The sequence below is a fragment of the Astatotilapia calliptera genome, chromosome 19 (assembly GCF_964374335.1).
Source record: "Astatotilapia calliptera chromosome 19, fAstCal68.1, whole genome shotgun sequence".
Classification (NCBI taxonomy): domain Eukaryota; kingdom Metazoa; phylum Chordata; class Actinopteri; order Cichliformes; family Cichlidae; genus Astatotilapia; species Astatotilapia calliptera.
Window position 1 is genome coordinate 18,038,001 of NC_137440.1, and position 27,109 is coordinate 18,065,109.

The window sequence follows — 27,109 nt, forward strand, 5'->3', positions numbered from 1 at the left end:
GGGGGGCAGAAGGAAATACTTTCTTATTCTCATTTAAAATGTCTCGCTTTTAAAAAAATAATTATCCGAGTCTTGCAACAAACGATTGATAGATTGATGCATATATACCATCAGAACAGTGTACATCACTGTCACAACAGTGTTTATTTTCATTCAAAGGCTTTATGATTTTTCCTATAATGGCGGGCCGGTCTCTAGTCAAAATGCCCAGGACGATTTTTTTTGTCCCAGTCCAGCTCTGTATGCAGCTCATCTGCAGTCTGGTGTTACCTACATCTTCCTATTCAGAAGGCAGAATTTCCGAGTTCTGAGTACAATCGAAAGCACCTCAACTGCAGTTTTTGTGTTGGATGTAAAAAGCAGGCTAGGATAGAATCAGGCGTGGGATTTCTCTCGTGGAAATGTGCACATTATTTTTTCCTTTTTATTGGTAGGTGGCACAGTGCACTTGTGGCAAGTAAGCAAGCTAGAAGACTGGCAATCTTGCTGGGTATCCAGTTATGGAAGCAACACATTAACAAGAGAATTCTGAGTAAAACCAAAGTTACTTTCCCTAGTAACTAGTTACTCTGAAAGTAACGAGTAACTTGAAGTAACTGAGTTACTTTTGATAGAAGTAACTAGTAATGTGACTAAGTTACTAATTTAAAGTAACTTACCCAACACTGTTCACAGGACAGACACAGTAAACGATCGGGAGACTCTTGTCGTCGTTATCGTTCCCCTCTTACGTTTTATTACTCCGATTTCAGCGTTTTTGCTTCACAACTACAGCGTGCAGTTTACTTTGTGTGCACTAACATGGACTCGAATCAACCAGCAGCACCTCTGGCCACCTGACTTCTCCTCAGCAGCTGCCAAAAAAATGCGCTAGATGAAAACAGAAACACACCGTCTGCAGTGAAAGGCAAAAAGAGCCGCAAATTCCACTTGCTACTCTGGAGTTGTCACCGATAAGCTACTCCATAAACAGAACACAGTTCTGCTGCATCACACATTAGGATGTTTGTTCTAATTTTCTATGACCTCAGCGCATTGAAAATAAAATTAAAAGCCAACAAAGAGCAATATGAATTTCTTTAGAACTTACCAGAATAAAAATGTCAGGAGCACACCAACAAAAATGGTGGCAGAGAGCTCGATATCAACTCGTCTCACCGCTGCTATCCAAGCCTGACGTCTTCGTCTGGTAACATGAGATCCCTCGCGTTGCTTCCAGATAAAAAGAGAGCCCATTTTCTAGCTTATTCCCTTCCCGATCGTGCGATCTAAAACTGCAACCGACAACACGGCAAGTATGAGCCATAGTTGATGTTTCCCTGTGCTTTAGCTCTTGTAGCCCTTTGTTTGGCCTACTAAGATGGCGGCTCGACCAAAAATCGTGACCACGCCCCCTCCCGTGACATCACACACTAATCAGGAAATCAGCTCAGGTGCTTTGAATAAATTAACTAAAATCAGGCCAGTCTCAACTAGTGATGGGATTTCCGGCTCTTTTTAGAGATCCGGCTCTTTCGGTTCGGCTCACTAAAAAGAGCCGGCTCTTTCGGCTCCGAACCGGCTCTTCGGGTTGTTTTGTTGCTTTAATTAATTTACAATTAACAATAATATGAAATTATCCACAAAAGGAATTACTAACGTAAAAAAAGTGGTTTTAGTTATATATGTTTATATATAAATATATGCGGTGGCCCCTAGAGACAAAACACGTAAAAACTTCAAAACACATTTCTAGCATGAACTGAACTTCCAAAGCAGAGCTACTAGATCACTTAAATTACACAATTGAAAGCATGTGTGTATTGTTTGTGTATTTATACACAGGCACTCATATATATTCAAATAATTTAAAAAAAAAAGTTCATTTACCTGTTACTACCACACACCAAATCCGGTCGTTGGTACTTGCTGGTTTGTGTAGCCACAAGATAACAAAAGCTCAACACTGCGCCCAGCATCCTGGAGCACTTCTGTTGTCTTTTGTACGTGTTTTGAGTTTTTATGTGCTTCTGAGTTTTTACGTGCTTCGGAGTTTTTACGTGTTTTGGAGTTTTTACGTGTTTTGGAGTTTGTACGTGCTTCAGAGTTCGTACGTGATTTGAAGTTTGAATGTGCTTTGTCTCTAGGGCCACCTTAAATATACTTTTATTTATTCACGCCACATAAAATGTAATAAATAAATCATATAATACAAAAATCAACTATTCACATTTCAACTTTTAACTATTTAAATTTTCAGCTTTTTCCTTTTACAAATTTAAAGTGAAACAACACAAAACACTGCAAACCACAACACAAATATAAATTAAAATATGAAAACAAAAAGAAACATGCACATTCTCTGTCATATGGGCCTGCATGAATAAACTTTCTGAATCCTTTATCATCTGCAACTGAAAATAGTTGTGGATGATTACTATACCTTTCTAATGTGACGTTGTTGTCCCTGGCTCTCTTTCTCTCTCTCTTCCTCTGGCTCTGTTCCTGTGCTACTGAGTGTATTTACCGCCCCCCCCCCTCTGCCCAGCATAAAGCACAAGGCTCGCGTGCGGAGTGAAGCGGAAAAAAAGTGCGAGAGAGAGGCTGAGAGAAAGAAAAAAAAAAAACCCCACGTGACAGCTCACGATAAGGAGCCGGCTCGCGTCGTTCACGTCAATGAGCCGGCTCTAAGAGCCATTTCGTTCGCGAACAACCCATCACTAGTCTCAACAGCCTGTACTACTGTGTTGAGTGAGTGTTAGAGAACTACTAGATAAACTTTCCTTTATCATGAGAAATCTGGGTTCATCAGTCTGAGCAGACTGTCAGCAGATTTAGCTCCAAACAAGTCAGCAGTATGTTATTCACTACTAACATTTCAACTTGTTGCTATGAATTAAACTGACTTTCTCATCATTCAAGCCTCCCAAAATTGACAGTCCTGCCTGTGTTACTCGGGATAAAACATCCCATCGTACAAATACAGAAGAGAGTAGTTGAATGCAGTTTATTTATTATTTATATAGCGCTAAATCACCACAGAGAGAGTTTTATACTGTAACCCTAGAGTTATACAGAGGGAAGGAAAAACTTTCCAGCTAGAGGTGGCAAGCGGGCCGCAAACATAAACGATAGTGGAAATTCTGAATAAGAGGATGTAGCAAACCGAATAACCAAGGAAGTCTGGAAAATCACCCTCTTTTACTTGATACTGATTAAGTGAGCAAAAACTCTTGGCACAGAAACTGACGTCATCAAAACAGAGCTCAGCGGACAGCTGCACTAGCGTTCAGTAGTGATGTGCTGATCGATACTGAAATATTGATTCTTCCGATACCAATCATTTATGTTCTAGAATCGATTCTCACATTAAAATATCGATATTTTAGTAATTTAGGGTAAATTTGTAGTTTATCATTAACAGGACCACAGTGGAAAGAAACCATATTATTTGCATTGTCTACATTGGAAGGAACTACTTCCTTTTACGCCTTTCATAGTCATGTGCAAAATACAGCTGCATAATGTGTCCCACCCCCTGGCGTGCGCACTCACAACAATGGCTGAGCGTAATTGCGGACATATTTTACATCCACAAACAACCGAGACATGGTTTGCAATACATGTGGCAAAAAAGTGAGGTGTTGTGGCAAAACCACTAACCTTGTCAAACACCTCAGAGTAAATCATATCACAGAATATGATGAGCGTATGTTGAGGCGAACTGAAGAGGAGGAGAGGGACAGGTGCTGCTAGGGCGAGACAGACGTCTCTCACGGAGTCCTTTAGTGCTGCAAGCAGGCAAGGTGTTCAAATAGTGCACAACTTCAGTTTTTTTTATTTCTATATGATGAATTCTGCATTATTAAGTGATAAGAACAAGTAATCTGATGTCCTGTAATCATTATGACACTATAATTTGAGATACAATAAAAGATACAATAAATAAAACAAGTTTTTGTACAAAGTATCAGTATCAGATCAGTATCATCAATACTACCCTGAATTTTATTTGGTATCGGATCGGAAAGGTCGTCCATCTTCCTCTTTATATTGTTTATTGGCAAACAGCTAAATGGTGCATTACCGCCATCAACTGGTGTGGAGTGGGGACTGAAATGTCAACAAATAATTCAAATGAGTGTGCCTTGAAAAATAAATGGCCAGATAACTTTCACTTCCCTAGTTCTTACGAAATAAATCAACCAACTTTCCTATCACCGAGCTTTTTGGTCAACTGTCTTCTTTCAGCATCAGCTCAGTTCAGTTCATTTTTATTTCAAACATGTACATTCAGAATCATTAAAAAATACCATTCCAGATTTTTGTTTGAAAAGGAGTAGGCAGAATTATTTGGCTCTACCCCCTCACGTTTTACCTCTCATTCATTTAATTTTCTTTTAGTCTTAAATTAAACAACATATAAAGCAAAAGAAAAACAAAACAAACTTACATACATAAAACAAAAACAAGAAAGTAAATTTGCAGATTCACAATTTATGAAAAAATAAAAAAAAAGAACACCACTACCGTCCTCGGTTAACCTTGTTTGCTTCATTCTAATATTTGTTTAAAATTTGTTTTTTTATATTCTATTTATCTATTTCCATAATTTAACTCCTGCTATTGAGATAGACATAATTTTAAAAGTTGTTCTAGCACTTTGTATTTTTAAATTCCATTAACAATGTAAGGTATACTCACCTTCTTTTTCTAGAAACAATTTACAAATTTATTTTGGAAACATTTTATTTCTTACTTTATGCATTATTGGCCCTGCTTTAAACTTCACCAAGTCTTGGAATTTAAAAGCTTGCATTTTGAGAAAGAGTGCATTTGTATGGTCCCTGTTCCCCACATTATTTATTAATCTAATGGCCCTTTTCTGTATTATAGTTATTTTTTGTGTATTAATTTTATGTGTTTCCCCAGACCTCTACACAGTAGCTCCTATATGCACAGTGCTTTCTGATCCAAGATTTGCTTTGCTATCCCCAGGACGGCAATGCCCCGTGCCAATTTCCCTGGCTGGAAGAGTGTTCAATGCTTGCTCCTTCCCTATGCAGTCGGCAGGTCAACTGGACCAGCAGATAGATGCTGCAGGACTGGATGCTGCTGTCTACACCGGCTCACTCACATACCCCATACCCACCCCTGTTGCTTGTCATGTGTGTTTTTTTAATGGCCCCAAGTTGTGAAGATCCATGTGCTTTTTGTGCTGAGGAGTTTTTGTTTTCTGTTCTCAAACTGATGGGTAGAGTTCTCTTTTTTTCTCCTCCTCTCCCCTATTGTGTTGCACATTTCATTGCTTATTTTTCTAAAAGCTACCTGTTCTGACCTGTCTGCCCAATGTGATGTTTGTGTAATGTATGTATGGTCGGAAGGGGTCCAATTTTACTAAGTCCAATTTTAAGTGATAAATAAAGGCTCGTTCATTCATTTGATCTGTGACATTTGTGACACGGCCCATCACTCTTATTGCTCTTGGACAGTAAAATATTTAATACTGTCGTGAGTTTACCTGGTGTTGTTCTCATGCACGAGTTGACCACATAAATGTCACCATGCTGATGCTGTTTACAGAACAGCAAAAGTCAACGATCTGGTGAATCTTGTCTACGTTATCATTCCCCTCTGATTTCTGTGATTTAGCCTCATGACTAAAGCGTGCAGTTTACTCTGTGTGCACTCAAACTAGCTCCAAGTGCCATAGCCTACAGCCAGATTAATTTGTGACACATGTCTGGTTCTATCACCATGTTGGACTTCCAGTTCCAACATGGTGATAGAATGTTTGTATGTTTATATGCTTTATATATTCTGAGGTAAGTTGATCTATGGTGTTACATCATATTGTATAAGGATGTTACGTGTTTGTATACTTTCTGCCCAGTTTGACCCATTTAGCAGAAGTCAGCCTGTTTAAGGCTCTAATATCTATTCTGTATGACTTAAATGTAGAAATCATTTTATGGTTGATATAATCCAAACTGAACAGTTCATTGTTGAATTATAATTATAATCCCATAGTTTAACAACAGCATTTAATTTACTGGATTTTCTTTGTATGAAGCTTTTATTTATTTGTTTGTTTAAGAATCTTTTAAAAACATAAAAGGACCAAAGTTCAGGTTGACATCTAACCTTTGGCACATAATAGGTGACCCTGTCAGTTGTAGACTCACCACTTAGTCATTGTCAGCCAAAACCAACTGTGGCTGATAGAAAGTAGAGAGTAATCCTTGACATCGAGCCTTAACATTGCTTATTTTCTGTAATCTAAAAACAATTAAACCATTACTCAGGCCTGTCCACGAAAGAGTCCTTTTCTATGAGTGATTCAAATCATCTTGGTGTTTTTGTATTTGGAGGAATTTAGGAAGACAGACTGTTTTGCATAGAGTTACAAAGACTCTGTTTGACCATGCAAATAATCCATGAGGGGAAGTTTAAAACAGCTAGTGTTTGTGGGCCAGTTTATACTCACCAGAAACAACTAATGCACATCTGTATCTCTGCGGATCCACAATGTTCTTCATACAGCTATTTGTCATGAGCGTGTTTCATTCCTGTTTAGGAGAGAATGGTCTCCTACGTGTATACTATCCTGGGAATATCATCATTGGAGGACTTTTCCCCATTCACTTAAAAACCAATAGGACTGACACTTCTGGACCTCTCTTCTGTCAGGAGTAAGTACTGCCTTAGTTCATCAGCTCATTACTGTGAATAAATGAATGATGAATTTAATCTGTATTCTGTCCATTTTTGCAGCTATGACATACAAATGTTCCTCCGTAGTCAAGTGATGATATACGCCATCAGAGAACTCAACCTACCTAACATCACGATAGGATACGACATCTATGACACTTGTGGAGATGTTGGCCTCGCCTTGAGAGCAACTCTCCAGCTGCTGAAGAATCAGTCAGACCCGCAAAGCTGTTTAGTGCCAGCAGATGCTCAGTCCAAGTTACCTGAACCCAAAACCAAGGTTGTGATTGGTGAGAGGACCTCAGAAGCATCGATAGCTGTTGCACGACTTGTTGCGCTGACTTCAGTTGCCCAGGTTTGTTTTTTCTTTATCTGATACTGCCTTACAAACCTCGGAAATATGAGAATCTAACCTGGTATGAATATTGGTGAATTTACCTATTTTATGTCTTTTAACAGATTAGTTATGGATCGACTAGTGAGGTGCTCAGCAGGAAGTACAAGTTCCCTACATTTCTACGAACAGTGCCTAGTGATGAATATCAGACGAGGGGTATGGTTGAGCTGGTGAAGACATTTTATTGGCAAACAGTGATTATTGTGGGAAGTGATGATGAGTACGGGAAGTATGGTAGTGATAGCCTTGTGAAAACTTTCAGCAAAACCAATATCTGCATTGAATTTGTTCACATCTTGTCTGCTGATTTTAATATAAATGGTGCTAAGACCCAAACTGAGCTGACTGAACTACTGGAAAAAATCAAAAACTCCTCCGCTGAAGCCATCATCCTCTTCACAAAGGAGATTAATGTTGAAATCATCCTGAAAGAAGCGATTAAACATAAATTCAACAGAACTTGGATTGCAAGTGATACATGGTCTAGCTCTCCAAAGATCTTTGCAATTCCAGACATCCAACTTGCCGGACAAGTTTTTGGGTTCATATTTAAGCAGATTGAGGTGCCTGGCTTTAAAGACTACGTCATGTCGATTTTTAATGGAACTCAAAAAAACGCCTTTGTCGAATATTACCTGACGCAGCATCCACTTTGTTCAAATCAGTCTGAAGAAGTAAAAGTAAATAATTGCTCGCTAAACTATCAGCTGGAATCTAATCAATGTCTGGGAACAAGCTTCTTGGCTAATTGCATTGACAAGGAAGAATCTTACAATATCTATTTAGCTGTTCAAGTCATTGGTGAGGGGCTCAGACACTTGCTTAAGTGTGATGACCATCATTGTGAACGTAGCTCCAAATTCACAGCATCAGAGGTACAGGAAAGATGTTTTTTAATTGTTTTGTTGTTGTTGTTGTTGTTGTTGTTTTGCTGTTGATTAATTTAAGACATTTACCAAGTTTTTTATGTCAAAGTATAATACTTGGACCAGGATTTGATGACCTTGGCTTAAAATATAATATAACTGTGACAGCTTGCCCTGTTTTTGTGTGTAATGTTTTAATAATTTCTCATTTTATGGGTAATGTCTTCATGGTGTAGGATTGCGCAAGTCATCACTTCCAACACGGAAACAGTCCAACACATACCCCCTTAAAAGTTCTCTTTATTCTTTGTATTTTGTACAGTTTAAGCAAGTGTCTTGGTTGATTTATGTTCATATTGTTTCCACAGCTTCTCTCAGAAATCCAGAAAGTAAACTTTACTGTGGGAACCACACATATCTTTTTTAATAGTGATGGAGATCCCAGTTTGGGATATGATATTGTATACTGGAATATGTCTGAATTCAACAAGGGTGTACAAATACAAACTATTGGAGAATACCTTCCGAATGGAAAAATTACAAAAGTCCCAGAGTCTCTTGTACACTTGATAAATCAGACGGTGAGATGAAATTTCAACATTCATTTATTACCAATAATAATTTATGAGCATCATGTATGTGTACTGTTTCCTCCATAGGGCTCAGCATATAACTGTGCGAAAACATGTGATCCAGGACAAGAACTAACGGAGAGAAAAATCTGTTGTAAAGTTTGCGTTTCATGTGCTGATGGCACGTTTTCCCCTGGAAACGGTAAGTCTTTTATTACAAATATTGATAAAGTTCAATTATACAGGCAAAAATTGATTGTATGCACTTCAGCAGCTCATTCTGATAGTAATGTAGCAAACAAATATTATTTAGTGACAGCTGAAGAGTTTATTTCCATATTAAGTTTTAGATAAGAAAGTTTTTGCTGAAAAAATTCAAATATGAAAGCTAATTCAAACAGAAAATTAGTATTTCAACTTAATGTGGGCAAGTTATACGAAATAGTTTATTCTGGCAATGGCAACTTTATTTAGATTTAACACTTCTTTACATCTAAACTTAATGCATTTAACAGAAGACAAAAATATTTAAAAAAAAAACATGTAAGTTTACAATCCCTTAAGGTGGCAAAAACAACAAAATATAATTTTTAAAAAAACAAACAAAACAAAACATACCAAAATAAAAAACACTTAATAAGCGTGGATAAAAAAGGTCTGTTTTCAAATCTATTGACAGATGATCAAAAGGCAGCTTGTTCCAAAGAAAGGATAACAATAACTTAAAACAACTTTAGCATACTTGTATGTAGATGTATTTCTGCGAACACTTAAATCTCATAAAATAAATGGCAAAGATTAAATAATACATATTAAACTAAAAAATTTGACATCATGTTAAGGTAGATACACTTTACAAAATCTGACTGAAAACCTTGTAATGCACCTGTTTTACACTTACAGTCATGTGAAAAAGAGATGCTTCTTGTTTGATTTTCTGGAGTTGTTTTTTGACTGTCACTGACATGGAGCTCAGGAATTTAAAAAGTTTATATACTAAAAATGTAATAACTGTTGTACTTATTAGATGAACACATATTAGACACATATACTCTTGTCTGTCTTCTCTCCCAAAATATCCAAAGCCAGTTTTGCATTAATTTGCAAATATCCTCTGATCTCTCACGCTGCTGCTCTGTGATAATGTAGTTTGGCCCTTCCACACGTAAAAGCACATTTTTCTTAATGCAGGGGTTTTCCCCCTTGCTCCTTATCAAATTATTTTAATCTTTACATTGAGTCATAAAATATTTTCCTCTTCCCTTATGCTATTTATGTTTGTATTTCCTCTGCAGGTTCAGCATGCACGAGCTGCACTGACTACCAATATTCAATTCCTGAACAGAGGGATCAGTGTTTCAACAAAACGGATGAATTTCTCCTCTGGACCGATCCCTTCTCAGTCATTCTCAGCTCCCTTGCAGTCGTCGGGATCATTACTACCGTTGCGTTTGCTGTTCTGTTTGCAGTATATTTTAAAACTCCCATTGTAAAGGCAGTTGGAGGTTATTTGTGTTTTCTGGAGCTTTTTTCCTTGGTGGCTGGCTTCTGTCTTACATTCACCTTCATAGGCAAACCTACTGAGAAGATTCACTGTGTAGGTGTGCCTCTCTTTGGTGTATCCTTCACCGTTTGTATCTCTTGCATTCTAGCTAACTTGCTTCAGATCTTGGTAGCTTTCAACTTTAACCTTAACGTAGGGTCTTGGGTAAAGAAGCTGAATAAGCCGCTGTTGGTAGTTACTATTGTCTCTGGGATCCAGCTGGCCCTGTCTGTCTCATGGCTGATCGTAAATCCACCAATTCCTAAAGAGATGCCAGGGAAAGAGACCATTCTGCAGCAGTGTGAGACACAATCCCTTGAATACTTTATAGCAATGTTAGCCTACAACGCTTTCTTGGGCTTTATTTGTTTGGTGTTCGCATTCAAAGGTAAACAGTTGCCGGATTTGTACAAAAATGCATCTTTAATCACCATCAGTATGCTGCTGTTTGTGGTCATCTGGATTATCTTCCTCCCAATTTATCTGACCTTAACAGGGAAGTACAAACCTGCCGTACAAAGTGCAGCCATCCTCACTTCATGCTTCAGCGTTCTCGGCTGTCACTTGGCTCCCAAGTGTTATATTATGTTGTTCAGGAAAGAGCTTAATCATGAGAGCGCCATCACTGAGTACATTAGGAAGCATTATGAACGGAAGGGCATATCTGTGGTGCAGTCATAGACTCACACTTTCATGTAGGAGTTATAAATAATACTGATCTGCAAAAGAATCTGTCCTCCTATGATGAAATCATGACTTTCTTGGTTGGATGGAAATAAAGTATTTCATCTCATTCACATACACGGGAGTTTTCACTGTGTAGGCCAATAAAATGCTGCAGAACTAAAAAAAAAACCTCAGTTGTTTTTTTTTACTAGTTGTTAGATATATAGTCATATACATCTAGTAGAAAAACTTTAGGTTTGGTAACTTTGGGTGAAGAAATCATAGCTCTTAAAATCTGCTAACTTGGATGAGTTTGTATAGTTGCCATTTTATAGGCTAAGTGTATAGTTTTAATCCTATTTTCCTTAAAAATCCAAAATAAATTCAAATTTGTGCACTTAATTGTTTTCTACAATCATTAAAGATGTATGCTGTGCAATCGCAAGGAACTGTTTAAAGAAATAATGAAAAGTGCATTGCCATGATGTTCAAATATTTATATAAACACACGTGTGTTTAGTCCTTAACAAATTTGTTAGACCACCACCCAATGTAAGTTCTCTAGCATATTGAGACTATCTCTCCACACAGTTACATATTCCATATGTACAGGTACGATCCCCATTGGTCATGGCGTGTGGATATTTCTCTTAGACACTCCGCACGCCCCACAGCTCACACATAAAACAGCTGCGCAACACGTAAAAATGGCCAACTTCCTGAAAAAGACAATGTTGACTCATACTGTTAAACTGGTGGGTGGGAGGGGGCAGTGGAGTTTCAGGGGATCATCCTCTATCACTACTCCTATTAACTGCATGCAAAGTTAAAGTAAAACTCTTCCCCCCCCTCAGCCACTAAATGGTTTTTCATTTATATTTGTGCAAAAGGAGAAGAAAACGACAAACACTAAGGTGGTCATTTATTTATTTAAAAAAATACAAAACTTCAGTTTCCATAGGAAAGCGTTATGAATATGCATTCCCATCTCTTTCATATCCATTTCAAATGTATAGTTAAAACACTGCTTCTGCTCATTAATACGATAACTGGAAAACAAATTAAATTTAACAAAAAAAAAAAAAAAAAAAAAAGAGGAGAAGGGCAGTCTGCTTTGAGTCCCTGTGCTCAAGTGTTAATCTTTAAGATTGATGTTGACTTTTGGGTAGTCTCTGAAGTCTGTTGTGTATATACATTATATATGCTGTTTCAACATGCAGAGTATGATTCATGCATATATCATGCCATGTGAGTCATATTCAAAATGTATACAGGAAATACAGGTTATAGTCAAAATCTACAGAGAAGCTTTGATAGAACAAGCACTAAATAACTGCTGACAAATAAATAAGCTTTGTCATCTTGAGGATTAACACTCTTGGGGTGGGGGGTATGTTCTTTACAGGAGTCGAGATCATGGAAAACTTAAATAATATAGCAGCCACTTTTGAGGAATTTAAAACCACACACCATTGCCTCTGTGCAAGTTACCAGCTGAGGATGTTCCTTCAGCTGTAGACAGAACAGCAGTTTAACAAAAGGGTGCACATTCCCTGACTTCTTATAAATATAATAAATAAATGAGAACTTTATATTGAATACTAAAAATCCAGATTGAATTTGAGTACTACAGAAAGAAGGCTACCAGAGGGCTCACTTAAGATAAAGGAGACAGAAATTCATTTCCCCCAGTTAACCCACAAAAAGATATATTTAATAAAACATAATTACCACACAAAACAGTGCACCAAATCGAAGCCTCTGGATCTTTAATAAATCTGCCTTCTTACACTGTGCTGTCAAGTCTGCTCAAAAAATTTGTTTCCAAATCAGGTTCCAGTGCTGCAAGTCCATACAAATTCCCTCCCTATACTATTCCAGTTTAAATAGGTTCATTGTGAACTACAGTACTCAAGCGCTTACAGACTCTGCTGGGAAACCTACAGCAGAAAATTCAAGTACAGAGCTTTGCACTGTACCTGGAACCAACAGAGACACAGAGTGTGATTCAGCCTCATTTCATTCAGGATTGATCTCGAGCTTCCATAAAGAACTGAAATGTCTGCGACACATCCCTCTCATTCTGTTAAGTAACTGGCCTGGAAAAGTTCACATACAGTGCTTAAAAAGTTTAGAGCACCATCCAGTGGAAGGTTTATGCCACAGCTGCCCTAATTAATACTAGTGCAAGTGCCAAAGATAATTTGTTTCTGTAATGTTTCATCTACCAGTATGTGTAATCTGTTTAATCAAAATATTTAATGCCAAGAGGTAATTATTGCCATCATGGAGCAGAAGGGAAAAAAATAAAAAATAAAAAGGCTATATTGTTAAAATGACAAATGTCAGTCATTCACTTGAATTCCTGAACGGAAAGGTTTCAGTGGTTAAATATTAGGTTTGATTACCTCGGACTCAGACTGGCACGGTGGAATCTGCCTGATAAATGTGACAGTAAGGATCTGTGCTTGGTTTTTATGACTAGTGGTGTGATAAATTTGTTAAGCACTGTACATTTTAGGTAACAGGGAAGAAAAACAAGAAAATAAAACTCCTTATACACAGAACCCTTGTCCATAAACTGATGCTAAATGTGACAAACATACTGCATATTTAAATCACATGGGCCTGGCAAGGCTCAGCAGACAGATCCAAGCTGCTCTCTCTGCCACAACAGGCAGGCACTTCAAACAGGTATGACTCTTCTGCAGGTGCTGGGATGCCCTGTGAACAGATCTGCTGCACAAGTTTCCTGAAAGACAATAATAAATGTTACATTAAAGCTGCAAAATTTCCCTCTTATGAATCATTTAGCCACACTTTGAGCCCTTGTGATACCGACTCACCAGGTAGGACGTGACATGACGTAGTGAATGTCGGGTCTCTGGAAGCCGTTGAAGGTGGAGGCTGCCGCCACTGTGTAGGCGCCCATGTTCTCAAACACCAACCAGTCGCCCACCTGCATGTCAGGCAGGCTACACTGCTCGACAATGCGGTCCAGACCGTCACATGTTGGGCCCCAGATGCTGCAGGGGTACATCACTTCATCTGGCTTTGGCTTCTAAAACAGGAATATACATGTGTTACACAGGTTTCACCTTTTTTATATTTAAAGATTAACTAATGCCTTTTTATATACCTTATGCAGGGTTGGCAGACAGTGAGCGTGGTCATAAAGAATGCAATTGAAAGATCCATACACTCCATCGTTGACATAGTACATAAGAGTCCTGTCACTGGTCCCTTCATCTTCCTCTGTGGAGGTAAAATTAATTTCATCACATCAGTATAACCAGTAAGAAACTTTTTTTTTTTTTTTTTATAAAATCAAAGGATGATGCTAGTAGAAAGCATAATCTTTACCATCAGAGGCAAACTCCTCATCCATGATGACTTTCTTGGCAATGATGTTCACAACCAGTGTGTAAGCAGAGGCCACATAGAAGCGCCCAGGCTCGGCAATTATGTTAACACCACAGTCAACAGGAAAATACTTATCCAGGGCTGGGTTGATTACTCCTGTGATCTAAGAGAAGTATCCACATCTACATGTTAAACTTTTGCATTTTCTGAATATGACATTTAAAAAAAGTTCAAATGCATAAATGTGACCCATACCATTTATTATAATAAAGCAGTTACCTCTTCAAATTTAAGCTCTGTATTGTCTGACCCAGGAAAACCACCTCCAATGTCCAGGAGATCCATGTTGAAGCCCAACTCAGCCTAGAGTTCACAACAAACAGGGTTAAGTTGGCTTTATAAAAATTCACATAATTGCAGCTGTGTGTGCATTTCAGTCAAAACCTACCCCTGTATCAAACACACAGCGTGCATCTGCGATAGCCTGGGTATAGGTTTCCGGGTCGGTGCAGCCACTGCCAACATGGAAGCTGACACCAATCACGTCAAGCCCCAGCTCTTTGGCACGCTCCAAGAGACCTCGACAAGCTTTGAGAGGGGCCCCAAACTTCACGCTCAGACGGCAAACTGCCTTCGAGTCATCTGTGGCAATACGGAGAACCAACCTGAACACAAAGAGTTAAGAGGTGAGAAATAAATAAACAAAGACAAAGACTCTTTGTTGGAGACAGAAAAAGTCTTACTTGGCATTGTCATGGCAGCGCGCCACCTTCATGAGTTCCACCTCACTATCAAAGGTCATCATCTGGACCCCGTGGGCAGATGCATATTTTATCTGAGAAACCTGCTTGCAGGGGTTAGCATAGATTATTCTGCTTGGATCGACTCCCAGAGACTGAACCAGCTGAATCTCCGTCTAGAGGGCAGCAAAGTCAACAATGAGACAGTGCCAACTTAAAAATACAAGCTGCCAATGCAATTTCAGCTAATCTTCAGGAGTGCTTTGTACTGCATTGTTGTGAGATCATCTAATGCTATGAAAGCAGTTTCAAAGCCTACCTTGCTTGCACAGTCAAAGCCTGTTCCGAGGGTCGCCAGTGTCATCACCACAGCCCGGCTGTCGTTGCATTTGACAGCATAGAAAGGTCTAACACGAGGCAAAGCCCGAGCCCAGCGCAGGTGTTTCTTTACCACGTCCCCCAAGTCGCAGACATAAAAGGCATCCCTGTCATCCTGTAACAGGTGGGGAAAAAAAAAAAAAAAAATCAATACATGATTAATTACACAATAAACTAGACTGTACTTTTAATATTAGTGCATCAGTGCCAGCACAGGATGCTTACCGTCATGGACGACTCATTGATCTTCTGCTCAACAATGTCACGAGCAGAGAAACCCTCATCGAGGAAAGACAAGTCAAAGTCAGTGGGCGTGGCAGTGTTCATGGTTGCAAGAAGTCCTTTAGAATGGTCACTGGTGAACTGGAAAAAAGAAACTATACTGAGATTACATGCCACTTTGAGAACACCATGTCCTCTATGTTTTCAGTTACTAAAGTCCCCTTCATATTCCACAGATGAGTAATAAGATAAGATAACCTTTATTAGTCCCACGTGTGGGAAATTTGTTTTGTTACAGCAGTGGACAGTGCAAAGTTACATAAAAAAAAAATTAGGAAAAAAAAATTCTCAAAGCACCAAGTGAACAGGTGTTTTTGATACAATATTATCTGAAAGTCATGCCCAGATGACAACGCAGTGTTTCAAATAACCAGATGTGGAACACTTACTTTGATATGAAAGAAATGGAATTTGGTGTTGTTGTCACTCAGGTGCAGAGAAGCCAAGGTGGCTCACCAGTGAAGTTAAACCCTTTCAAATAAGACTCAAGGCCAGGGCCTGCTGAGTAGCCAGTGTGTGATTTCCTTGAGTGAAGATTCTGCAAACAGGAGCAGTTGACAGTTTAACAAAAAGCTCATTAATGAAATGATGACACTTCAGTTTAACACATGACTACCAGTTATTCTATTAAAACGAGCATTTCTGAGACTTCAGGCATGTTTAAAATACACGCACTTAACTTTAGTCTCTAATGGCACTGGGTTTCATAATTCAGGATATTGCACAGGAAAAAGTCATTCAAAGAAAAGAGTGTTCCGCCTATTCAAGAATTTACCCAATTACAAAAACGTCCCTGCTCTAAGTTACATGAAGAGCACGAAAAGTAGCCAATCAGTGACTAACATTTAACGCCGACGTCACTATACCGGTTCCGCTTAGCCACATTCGTGCCATGAGGCAATTTTTGGTTACCATTAACTAACGCGCTTTGTTACATGAATAACAGGCAAGACAGTTTAACTTTACTCACCTAAAGTCTCGCAACCAAACATAAAGGACCCAAAAAAAAAAAAAAACATCCATCACAAGCCAACCTCTCGGAGGGTACTTTTATTGTTCAGGCACACACACAAAAAGGATAATGCTAACAAGCTAACCACCCCATCTGTTTCGCTGGCCACGTAGTGCTGTTTGTTAACACTCTAAGATCCACAGCAACACAGTTTGGAATTAAACCAACATTTCAATTACTATAAAATAACATAGGAATACATAACATGTCAAAACTGTTCATGTGTTCGCGACAACTAAAAAAACCCTGCCATTTAATCTAAGCTAAAGAGTATTTAGTCAAAGAAAAAAAAAAAGACTTCCATTGAAGGATAATTCACCAAAAGACCCTTACTTACCTTAAAAAGCATTTACAAAGAGTTTGTCCATTAGACCCAAAAGCTGGGATAAAAAAAAAGAAATAAAGCAGTTCCCCTTTACGACGAAGCTCGTTGCCAGAAGCACAACCTCTCAAATACAGATGGAACTGAGTGTAAGCCGGCACGAGAGCCCGGCAGTATTTATAGAGCGCGCGTTTCCGCGGCAACGCAGCCAGCTGGAACCGGCCTCGCATCCACATAGGAACCGGTTTAGTCTTGTCCCCTTCATCCACATGGTGGGAAAGACAAACTTGGTTTATGACACACACATCATTAACAAAGGTAACTAAAGCTTTTGTAATAGCGTGCATATATACTATATATTAAATAACCTCTCCATGAGACATTAAAAACAAAACACACAACCATGGAAAACTATAGATGTAAATGAATTCTTACATAGATTTAGACACAAGACACAATAGATTTGAATTAAACCTCAAATTTAAATTTACTGGCTCGTTCCATATAAAATATGTCAAATCCGGGAAAAACTGATCAAACACACACATTTCAACTAATCAAACACACACATCCACACATATGCAATAACACTAAGTGCAATACTCATTTTCTGGCATCGTTGTATTTTTTACTCAGTTGTATACAGCATTTGTATTCTATTTTTATCCTATTGTATATTTTATTCTATTTTATTCTACTGTATATAGTATTTTATTTATTCGATTCTGTACAGTTGTGTATTGTATTTATTCATAACTTCATAACTTTTGCACTGTCCACTTCCTGCTGTGACAAAACAAATCTCCCACATGTGGAACTAATAAAGGTTATCTTATCTTATCTTATCTTAAAAAAAACCTCAGCAGAAGCAGCTGTTTTGTTTGTTTTTTGTACAATAATTTAGTAATTTCCTTTATGAAGCCATTCAAAATTTTAATATTTTACAAGTTTAACAACCTTAGAGGATATTGCAGTGTGCCAAAACGTGGCACATTGTAACCCTCCATTTATTTTATTTATATGTTATTGTTTACAGCACTTTCAGTCCCACATAACTTATGAGGTGCACTGCTTGAAATCTTCAGGGTTAAAATCTATATTTAAGCTCTGTTAGAAAGTGCAACCAAATCAATTTATACAACCAGTCCAAAGGCAAATTCAAATTTTTTGTTCAGCATGATTTTTCCTTAACTCTGAGCATCAATTGCATGGCATACATCACAGTTGAAGCAGCAAATTGATTGTTCTACAGTAACAGAAACACAAGTAACCTGTGTGTTTTAATGATTCCCATAATGATTTACTGGAGAAAAAAAGAGTAAACTCTCAAGTCTCATATCACTCTCATATCACTACATGAGATAAGTGGCTGGTCAAAACAATTATAGCATTTAAAAGGTCTCCTTTTTGCCTGCTTTGTTATAACAGGTTTATATTTAACCATGATTCATTATGTGCCGAAGGAATTTTCTAATAAAGTGGAAAGGACTTTGGCATCATCATCACATGTAAATGTTTTAGAAGACTGTTTGGAAGAGTCCATACTAGATGAAAGCCTTGTATCACTTTCAGGGCCCAGAGAGCATAGGCCAAAGACAGGATACAACTCACGGACGTAGATTTGAGGTCTTAAAAGTGACGCCTTAAACCTGTATTCATTTTACTGGTTAGCAGTGGGCGAATCATCTTGTTCCAAAAAGACTTTCAGTTGTATAAAAAAAACAATCTACCGCTCTCTTCATCTTTGAGCTAGGTAAACAATTTTCTGGTGACGTTTGGGCTCAATCACTAATATTAGGTCATGTCGACTAAAACCTGCTTTTAATTTTGTAAATTATAGTCCATCAGTGCAGGATAAACCTGGGTGTACTCACTGGTTGACAATTGTAAGCTTGTTAGCCATTAGGTTTAAAGTGCTAACATAGCAAGCTGGGGTTTTCTTTTAAATAAATTTATGTTATCTTTGTTTTTATGATTCAAAATGGGGAATGAATAACAATAAAAGCAAATAAACAAATCCACTAGCATTATGCCTTAACTTTTAATGTTAGTAAGACAAGCTAGGCTGATGAGTTACTGATCTGTGTCTAATATACTAATAAACTGATACTCGGAGATACTAATATATTCTTGTCATATATCGTACACTTGATTTTGTGTTAATCACAGAGATGCTCATTTATGCTGCCAGACTGCAGCAGTGTGTTGTGTCTCATTGGCAGCACAATCTCAGACCGTGACCTGACGGCAGTCTGTTTAGACGCACTCTGACGTCCTGACCTGTATAATGAGATTAAAGGAGATCACAGGATGACTCAGAAGTGTCAACACAAGCACAGATGCCAGAGCAGCTCTGTGAAGTCAGGTGTTGTGTGTATATATATATATGCAATTGGGTGAATAAGTATTTAGACAGTGAGACAATATTTGTGTAATTTTCCCTTTGTACAGCACCACAGTGGTAATTGTAACAGTGTAATTACAGCTGCTGTTTACGTAATCCCCCATTTTCACAGAATGATGGCACATTTTTATGTCCAGCTTAGTTCAGAAAAAAACTTTCTGTGAATAGAAAAATACACATCCCACTAAAAATAGTGTTCAGGATTGAAAAGAATACTTTCATGAAGCTTCTACTTCAAGGCAGTAAAATGCTTTTTAGCCAGACTCCAGACATTTTCCCCTCATTGCACAGTCTAATCAGTCCAAAGGTTGCTTTCATAGACATTTGGTTTGCAAGCAGACATTACTAAATGGAGGAAAACGAAGGATTTGGTTAGTGTGACCCAATAGTACATGTGGAAATGTTGCACAGGCATTTTGCAGGAAACTTTAGGACTTCGTGAGGACCACATACTGTTTCTGTGGGCTTAAGTTAATATCTTTTCCAGGTCTTGAGGCTGTAATCAGGACAGTATTTTACTCTTTGCACTACAGAGTTTCCTTTCAAATCTTCTACAGGGCTGGTGAATGATGTAAGTTATTCCAAAAACCTACAAAGTGAAGCCCTTTGTGGATTGGTCAGAAAGTTAAAGTGAGGTTTAGCAGCAACCTTGCATGATGACATAATCTTCAGTTATTTTCATACATGGCAGTTTTCCTTATAGTCATGCCCTGAATCTGAACTTCCAGTAGGCATGCAGGGAGGACTCAAGTCCTTTGCAGCCCCATGCCTGTCAGGCAGGAAGTGGGCACACATGGGGACAAATTAATTTTCAGGAGATGTTTATCAGCTTCTTCAAAATCACAAGATCAAAAACAAAAGAACATTAAAGCAACATTTATAGCAAACTACTTCCATGCACTCCAGCTATTCATTTCTTGTAATTTTTTTTCCCACAAATTGCCCATGATTCTCCCCTCTCCTTCTCCTCTTCCTGTAATGTCTGTATCTCGCTTTGTCTGGACTTTCCGTTAGCACGTCTGTGTACCAGTGTGGCCTCTCCCCCACATTTCCAAGGCCTTACCAAAAACAAGGAGCATAATTGTTACTGGCCACCCACAAGATACAGCACAGTGTTAAGGGCTTTGGTGCCTGCGTGGATCGCTGTATCTGGCTTTGTTATTTCTCTTCATTTCTTTTGCTTTTCGTTGTGCACAGATCAGCTGACAGACTGACAGTTTTAGAGTTTCTGTGTATGTTTCTGCAGCAAATTCAAATTCAAATTCAAATTCAAATTTTATTTGTCACACACACAACCATACACAGTATGACATGGGGGTGAAATGCTTGTAGCTGTACAATGCCCGACCATTAAATGACAGAAGAAAAGTTTTACAATATTTACAATTTACAGTTTACTACAAAAATTTACAAATTAACTTAGGAATTTACAGTAAAGAATGTGCAAATAGCAGAAGAAATTATAAAGATAAGGATTATAAATTATAGGAATTATAGGATTATAGGAAATGTGTGGTGGTGCGTGTGGTGACGTGTGTGAGAGTCCAGTCTTATAGTGACGTGTTTGGGAGAGTCCAGTCCTACACCTGGTTCAGGGCCCGAATAGCCTGGGGGAAGAAGCTCCTCCTCATTCTCTCTGTTTTGGCCTTAAGGGAGCGGAAGCGCTTCCCAGACCTCAACAGTGAGAAGAGTCCATTGTTGGGATGGGAGAATAATAAGCAGTTGAGAATAAGAAAATAATTTTCAGTTTTCTCACAAGAATGGACTGCAGTCTGGTTTGAACTAGTGTTACAGTTTGAGAGCATTTCTATTAAAAAGGCCAAGACAACATACATTTATTTGGATCCTTTACAGGGAGCCAAATCATTTTTGTATGGGTGCCATAAGGATAAATCCAAACATAATTTTTTTAATATAAATTATAAAAACAAAATAATATAAAAAATGTAAAGGAAATATTTTTAATTCTAATATCTGTCAGCTTGGTAAAAAAAAAAAAGTTATTACAACTTGCCTGATGAGTCATTGATAGAGACTGGATGTCTACTGTCTACTGGAAAGCCCACCTATAGTCCACCTACATCTTGCCTCTGATGCATGCCCTCCATACAGTAATAATTAAAAAAAAACTAAAACTAATAGGGAAACTAATAAAAGCTAAACTGAAATAAAAAAAACTACTCTGAAAACTAAATGGAGCTAGACTGAATTAAAAACAAAAAGTAAAAATAAATAAATCAAATACTGCTGTCAAAATTAATGCATTAACGCAAATTAATCCGCCATCACGGTCAATGTGATTAAAATTTTTAACGCAATTAACACATTTGAAGTGCAGAATGACTCAAAATACCTGAAATGTTTCTGTCAAAGCATTTAGAGCAGTTTGTCCAAGTAGAGTTACCATCGCACATGCGCAAATGGGCAGTTGATCTTGTAGTGACTGGCAGTTGAACCAGTCAACTCAATAGGGAAGATGATAAACGCATACTGGCCCTCTCAATGGGAAATTTGAGTTTAAAAAAACCAAACAAGACGGAACAATCAACCGACATAAAGTATTATGCACATTGTGCAAGAAGGAATTTTCTTTTCATCGAAGCACTTCCAGCTTCAAATATCACATTGACACGAAGCATACGTTAGTCTGCGATGCTGCTAGGACTTTGGCTAATGCGTCAGCCTGCTCAGTACTGACACAATACCATGTGAATTGCAACAAACGGCAGACCTATTAATACACCTCTTATTAGTTTCACTATTAGTTTTAGTTTTTCGCCTCTGTCAGTGCGCCCCAGGGCAGCTGTGGCTACAGTGTAGCTTGCCATCAACAGTGTGTGAATGTGTGAGTGAATGGGTGAATGACTGAATGTGTAAAGCGCTTTGGGGTTCTTAGGGACTAGTAAAGCGCTATACAAATACAGGCCATTTTAATATTGTTGAGAACATGCACTTTACATAGCTTTGGTTCCTCGTTTCAAGGACTTGAAGTGCTTCCCCCAAGAGTGACAGAGAGAGAGTGGATAAATGTTTACAGAGTTTTTTGTTAAGATAAATGTTCATGATGTTCAATAAACATGTTAAGAGCGCATATTTTCCCTTTTTTCGTGAGTCTGCAAAAAGCAAAAATAAATATAGAATAATATAGAATAAAAATGAATGATATTTAATCGTGATTAATCAAAATTAATCCACAGTAACGCTGCGATGAATCTGATTAAACATTTTAATTTTTTAAAGTTGTATTTCACAGGAGAGACCCTGTGTTAAAAGATTTAAGAAAACTATTCAAATTCTTTTTGAATTAGAGCATACATTCTTTGTATTTATTCTGCATTTACTTCAAATGTCAGTTACAAGCTTAAATATAAAGTTGAAAAAAATCTAAATGCAACCAAGCTATTAATCAAGTATTTGCGATTCATCGCGATTATATTACAGAAAATTATGTGATTAATTAGTTATTTTTTTAAATCTATTGACAGCACTAAAATAAAAACTAATTAGAAAATACAGAACTTTATTAACTCTTCAATTTTAATTGTTGATAAAGCTTTAAAGATAACTTAATATTTAAATAAAATAAAAATGTAAAACTCTGCGATAAACTGGAGACCTGTCCTGGGTGTAACCTTCCCCTTGCCCAAGGTTTAAGAGAAACAGGTTTAAGAGGAAGTATTTCTGTCACCAAGGTTCCAAAGTTCCACTTGAATTAAGTTGTTACTAGATGTAACACTGGTTCTATGAATATTACTGATGCGTGACAGCTGAATGGGCCACCCCTTGTCTCCTCGCCAGCAAGCATTCTCAGTAGTTCTTAATAGTCGAGAATTTGAGCTACTAATTGCTCTCATGGTTCTGGAATATTTTGTTTCTGATTCCATCCATCTATCACTTTGCCTTCTGTGCTCTTGCCTAAGTACTTTTTTTAGGTTCTGAAGCAAAATATATAACTTTGTTTTTTCACAAGAAAAAGAAGAATTATTCTTCTTTCAGGTCATGCTTGAACTGCTTTTGTCTTTTGAGCTTTGACCAGAGTTGCAACTGCAGTTATTAATTATGACTTGACAAAAATAAAAAAAAATAAAGAACAGGATAACAAGCGAATGTACATTCACTTTGTATAAATCTGTTGTCTAAAGCAACAGCTAATTCACTCATCCATTTAAATGGACTCGACCTTTCCGGCTCAGACTGAGGATCAGACCGGGAATCTTAATGTTTCCCTGCATACCATTTGGTGTAGTGGATGGTACCTGCGGTGTTTGTTTACATTGCTTCATTTCAGATTAGACAGTGTGACTTGCAACAAAACATGCAGATAATTTAATTAACTTAAAGCTCAGGTGAGACCACAGAATCCAACCCGACCGCTGCCTAGAGCTAAAACGATTGCAACACAACTAGGCACCTTTTACAGGAGGAGTGAGGTTACACACCCTACTGTCAGAACTAGTTTTATTACAGTATTGCATACTGAAATAAAGCAAGATAAAACAAGAATGGGACTACTGAGTATGACTAAGAAATTCCAGTGAAAGAATGTATTTGCATTTCCATTAAATCCACAGGCATGGAGAGGCTTGTAATTTAGGTTTGACTTTAAAGTGAGGCGTGTTACCACAATACATTAAAAAAAAGGCAATTAAAGGTTTGTTCTTGTGAGTGCTTGCTGACTGGCTGTTCATTGACAAGAATCACTGATGTGATCCTATTCCTGCATTCCAGGCAAGCTGTGTCAACTCGTAGATGAATGTACTCAAGATTAAATCTTAATCGTTTTTAGTGGACACCACTCAGTGAATTTGTAGCTGCAGGTTGATTTTGGAATTATTCAAATGGAGGAGAAGTAAAAAAAGTATCATGAAAAAAGTGATCTGAAAGATGAAGACTGTTATGTCTTTCCAGAGCTGCTGGTTCCATGAAGTTCTAGCTCGTAGGAATCCAGTAAGGACAGGTGGATCTCTAACGTCGAAGTATGTGAGAAAGACACACAAGGGGCAAGATGGTTTTGCAGAGTCCCCATAAAATAATGTCTGCCACCTAGGACATATCGAGGTGTCACATTGGCACATCACAGCCAAAGACTGTATATAAAAGATGACAGTGTCCACTGTATTTGAAGTCTCGCAAAATAAGCATTTTTGTCTCCATCATGTTAAATTTTTGGAGCCAGAAATTACCATGTTTGGATAAAGTATTGGTCCATACCGTACTTTGGAGCTAGGCGTTGCCAAGTGGTGGAAGGCTTTCACTTGGGTGGTCTCAGGATCTCATCCCTGCTTTTTGCAGATGATGTGGTTCTGTTGGCTTCATCAGGTAATGGCCTCCAGCTCGCCTTGCAGCCAACTGTGAAACAGCGGGAATGAGAATCAGTACCTCCAAATCTGAGGCCATGGTCCTCAGCCGGAAAAGGGTGGAGTGCCCACTCCGGGTCAGGGACGAGTTCCTGCCCCAAGTGGAGGAGTGTAAGTATCTTGGGGTCTTGTTCACGAGTGACTGAAAAAGGGAGCCGGAGATGGACAGACGGATTGGTGCTGCCGGTGCAGTGATGCGGATGCTGTACCGGTCTGTTGTGGTGAAGAGAGAGCTGAGTGTAAAAGCGAAGCTCTCAATTTACCAGTCGATCTATATCCCTGCCCTCACCTATGGTCACGAGCTGTGGGTAGTGACCGAAAGAACGAGATCATGGATACAAGGATGGAAATTGGCTTCCCCCGAAGGCTGGTTGCCTTCTCCCTTAGAGATAGGGCGAGAATTTCAGCCATTCGGGAGGGGCTCAGAGAGCCGCTGCACCTTCACATTGAAAGGAGCCAGTTGAGGTGGTTCAGGCATCAGACAAGGATGCCTCCTGGGCACCTGTACGCTGGAGAGATTATATCTCTTGGCTGGCCTGGGAACGCCTTGGTGTTAGAGGAGCTAGAGGAGGTGGCTGGGGAGAGGAAGGTCTGGGCTTCTCTGCTTGAGCTGCTGCACCTGCAACCTGGCCTCGGATAAGTGTAAGAAAATGGATGGATGGATGGATGGATGGATGGATGGATGGACCATTATGCAGAAGGTGCAACATGTTTTTGTTTTATGTATTAATACATGACTATGCACGAAGACAACACAGTGAGTCAAAATATTTGGAGGGTTACACTTTTATTCACTGATTAGCTTCGGACAACCAGCAAGACTGTGGTTTGGGGTAAAACATGTCCTTATAACAGTAAGCTTCATTGTTGAGACAAGTCGGCAGTTATAGCGATGTGTCATTATTGGCATAGCTGAGTGAATCATGCGCAGCAGCCCAATAACTTGTGCCTAACTTAGTCTCACTGTCAGCTTTGACATAACATTGTTATTTGGACCAGGAATGAGAACAGTCTGGTAAAATCTGAGAGCTGTTCATGATTTCCAGAATACAAAAAGTCGCAATAAAAGGACGTTTCTTATCTTAAACATGTCAAATTTACAAAATTACCACAACCAATTAAGAAATAATTTCAAATCTAATTTCAAAATCCAGTATAATAAAAAACATTATTATCATGCCTTTGAACATATTTATGCTCTACTTGCCCACTTGTCAGTGGGTTGTTTCAGCTTGTTCTCTGCTGACTCATCAATTTTTCTTCTTTCAGGGTTGAGTTGCTCGGCGTTTGTTCGCATGGTGGTGTGAGGACTGAGACCTCGAAAAAGAAAAAAAAGAGTGTAGGTATTGTCACTGCAAGATTTTTTTTATGCGTCCTGGGTTGGCCTGAAGCTCTGCGGACAGGCTGCTGCATCAGCACATTTCACTCCTTTGATCCTTTCGCAGAAAAAGTCCCAGACTGAAGAGAAGGCTTAAAGCTTTACACTTCATGCATCACAGTTTTACTATTTAGTCTATGAAACTTAGGATGAAAGTACAAAATGTTGCATAAATAATAAGCCACCTACTGAGGCCTGCAGAATCACACCGAGTTGGCATGTAATAAATTTAAAGAAAAATGGCACTATTGTACATCTAATTGATTTTCACATCCCCGCTGACCATGTAAGAGTTGCAGTTGGTGCTGTGAAGCCTTGGTTGTTTGGTGAAGATGGACAACTGGCACCAGGATCTAGAAGTGGATTTCATACCTAACTGCACACACTGTACTACTGAGGGCCAAATTTACTAAGCAGTTCAAATTACTGAGATTCCTGGCTGGATGAGAGCAGAAGGTTTTGCATGTAATCTAGTAACAATGTGTAAATTTATGACCACTATCATAGCCACTTCATTTCAATAATGACCAACACAGTTCATACAAAGAGGAATGCAACTTATTAAGTTAAGAAGACCCAACAAGAACGCAAGCAATATAGAACAAAAACACTGCAGTGCAAGTGCAGGTTTTACACATGCATGTCTCTCCAGAAACAGTATGTCAGTTGAGATCAATGTGAGGTTGTAGAAGGAGAACCTGTATATTTTAATATATGGGCAAAATCCTGTGTTAATAAACCACTAATCTGTGTCCAACAGCTGACATGTGGGATTTATAGAACAGCACAAAGCATTATTTATAATCAAATCCTAATAATCATAAAATGAATGAAGTTAATGTTATTTTGTCACATGTACCGCATGTCTAAGCGCACACATTTGTACTGCATGCCATGAAGATGCAGGTATCTGAAGGAAAAATTCTGACTCACATTTCCCTGTGCAACAATGATTTCTTCAAAATCCCGAATTACATTCAAGAACACCTGAATTACACATTGGTAAGATTTACGCAGTATTCTAACATGAATCACATTATTACGCATTTCTATAGGCAGGTCAACGTGATATGTAAAAGAATAATGGAGTATTAAAAAAATTATACATAAAAGCCAAATTGTGATGTTACAGAGCT

At 38.3% G+C, this 27,109-nt stretch overlaps 2 protein-coding genes across 2 annotated transcripts; one reads left to right on the plus strand and one right to left on the minus strand.

The window, feature by feature from the left end:
• The first annotated feature begins 6,474 nt into the window (after positions 1-6,474).
• LOC113012511 (G-protein coupled receptor family C group 6 member A-like) lies at positions 6,475-11,831 on the plus strand. The gene is made up of 6 exons (XM_026152766.2): positions 6,475-6,671; positions 6,754-7,048; positions 7,153-7,965; positions 8,325-8,537; positions 8,616-8,730; positions 9,824-11,831. Exons 1-6 carry the CDS (start codon positions 6,508-6,510, stop codon positions 10,750-10,752), a joined length of 2,529 nt encoding a protein of 842 aa, XP_026008551.2. The 5' UTR covers positions 6,475-6,507; the 3' UTR covers positions 10,753-11,831.
• On the minus strand, positions 11,648-17,008 carry odc1 (ornithine decarboxylase 1). Its single transcript, XM_026152640.2, has 11 exons — positions 16,850-17,008; positions 15,890-16,038; positions 15,444-15,581; positions 15,160-15,333; positions 14,844-15,016; positions 14,549-14,765; positions 14,380-14,463; positions 14,101-14,263; positions 13,877-13,992; positions 13,584-13,798; positions 11,648-13,489 (listed from the first exon to the last, which is right to left on the minus strand). Exons 3-11 carry the CDS (start codon positions 15,543-15,545, stop codon positions 13,351-13,353), a joined length of 1,383 nt encoding a protein of 460 aa, XP_026008425.1. The 5' UTR covers positions 15,546-15,581; positions 15,890-16,038; positions 16,850-17,008; the 3' UTR covers positions 11,648-13,350.
• Positions 17,009-27,109: the final 10,101 nt, after the last annotated feature.

Excerpts from the sequence above, each read along its gene's own strand:
- LOC113012511 (XM_026152766.2), top strand. The coding sequence starts at position 6,508 with ATGTTCTTCATACAGCTATTTGTCATGAGCGTGTTTCATTCCTGTTTA. Across the intron at positions 6,672-6,753 it reads GGACCTCTCTTCTGTCAGGA|CTATGACATACAAATGTTCC; the intron begins GTAAGTACTGCC and ends CCATTTTTGCAG. Across the intron at positions 7,966-8,324 it reads CCAAATTCACAGCATCAGAG|CTTCTCTCAGAAATCCAGAA; the intron begins GTACAGGAAAGA and ends TTGTTTCCACAG.
- odc1 (XM_026152640.2), bottom strand. The coding sequence starts at position 15,545 with ATGAACACTGCCACGCCCACTGACTTTGACTTGTCTTTCCTCGATGAG. Across the intron at positions 15,334-15,443 it reads TCAATGAGTCGTCCATGACG|GATGACAGGGATGCCTTTTA; the intron begins GTAAGCATCCTG and ends CACCTGTTACAG. Across the intron at positions 14,264-14,379 it reads CAGAGCTTAAATTTGAAGAG|ATCACAGGAGTAATCAACCC; the intron begins GTAACTGCTTTA and ends TACTTCTCTTAG.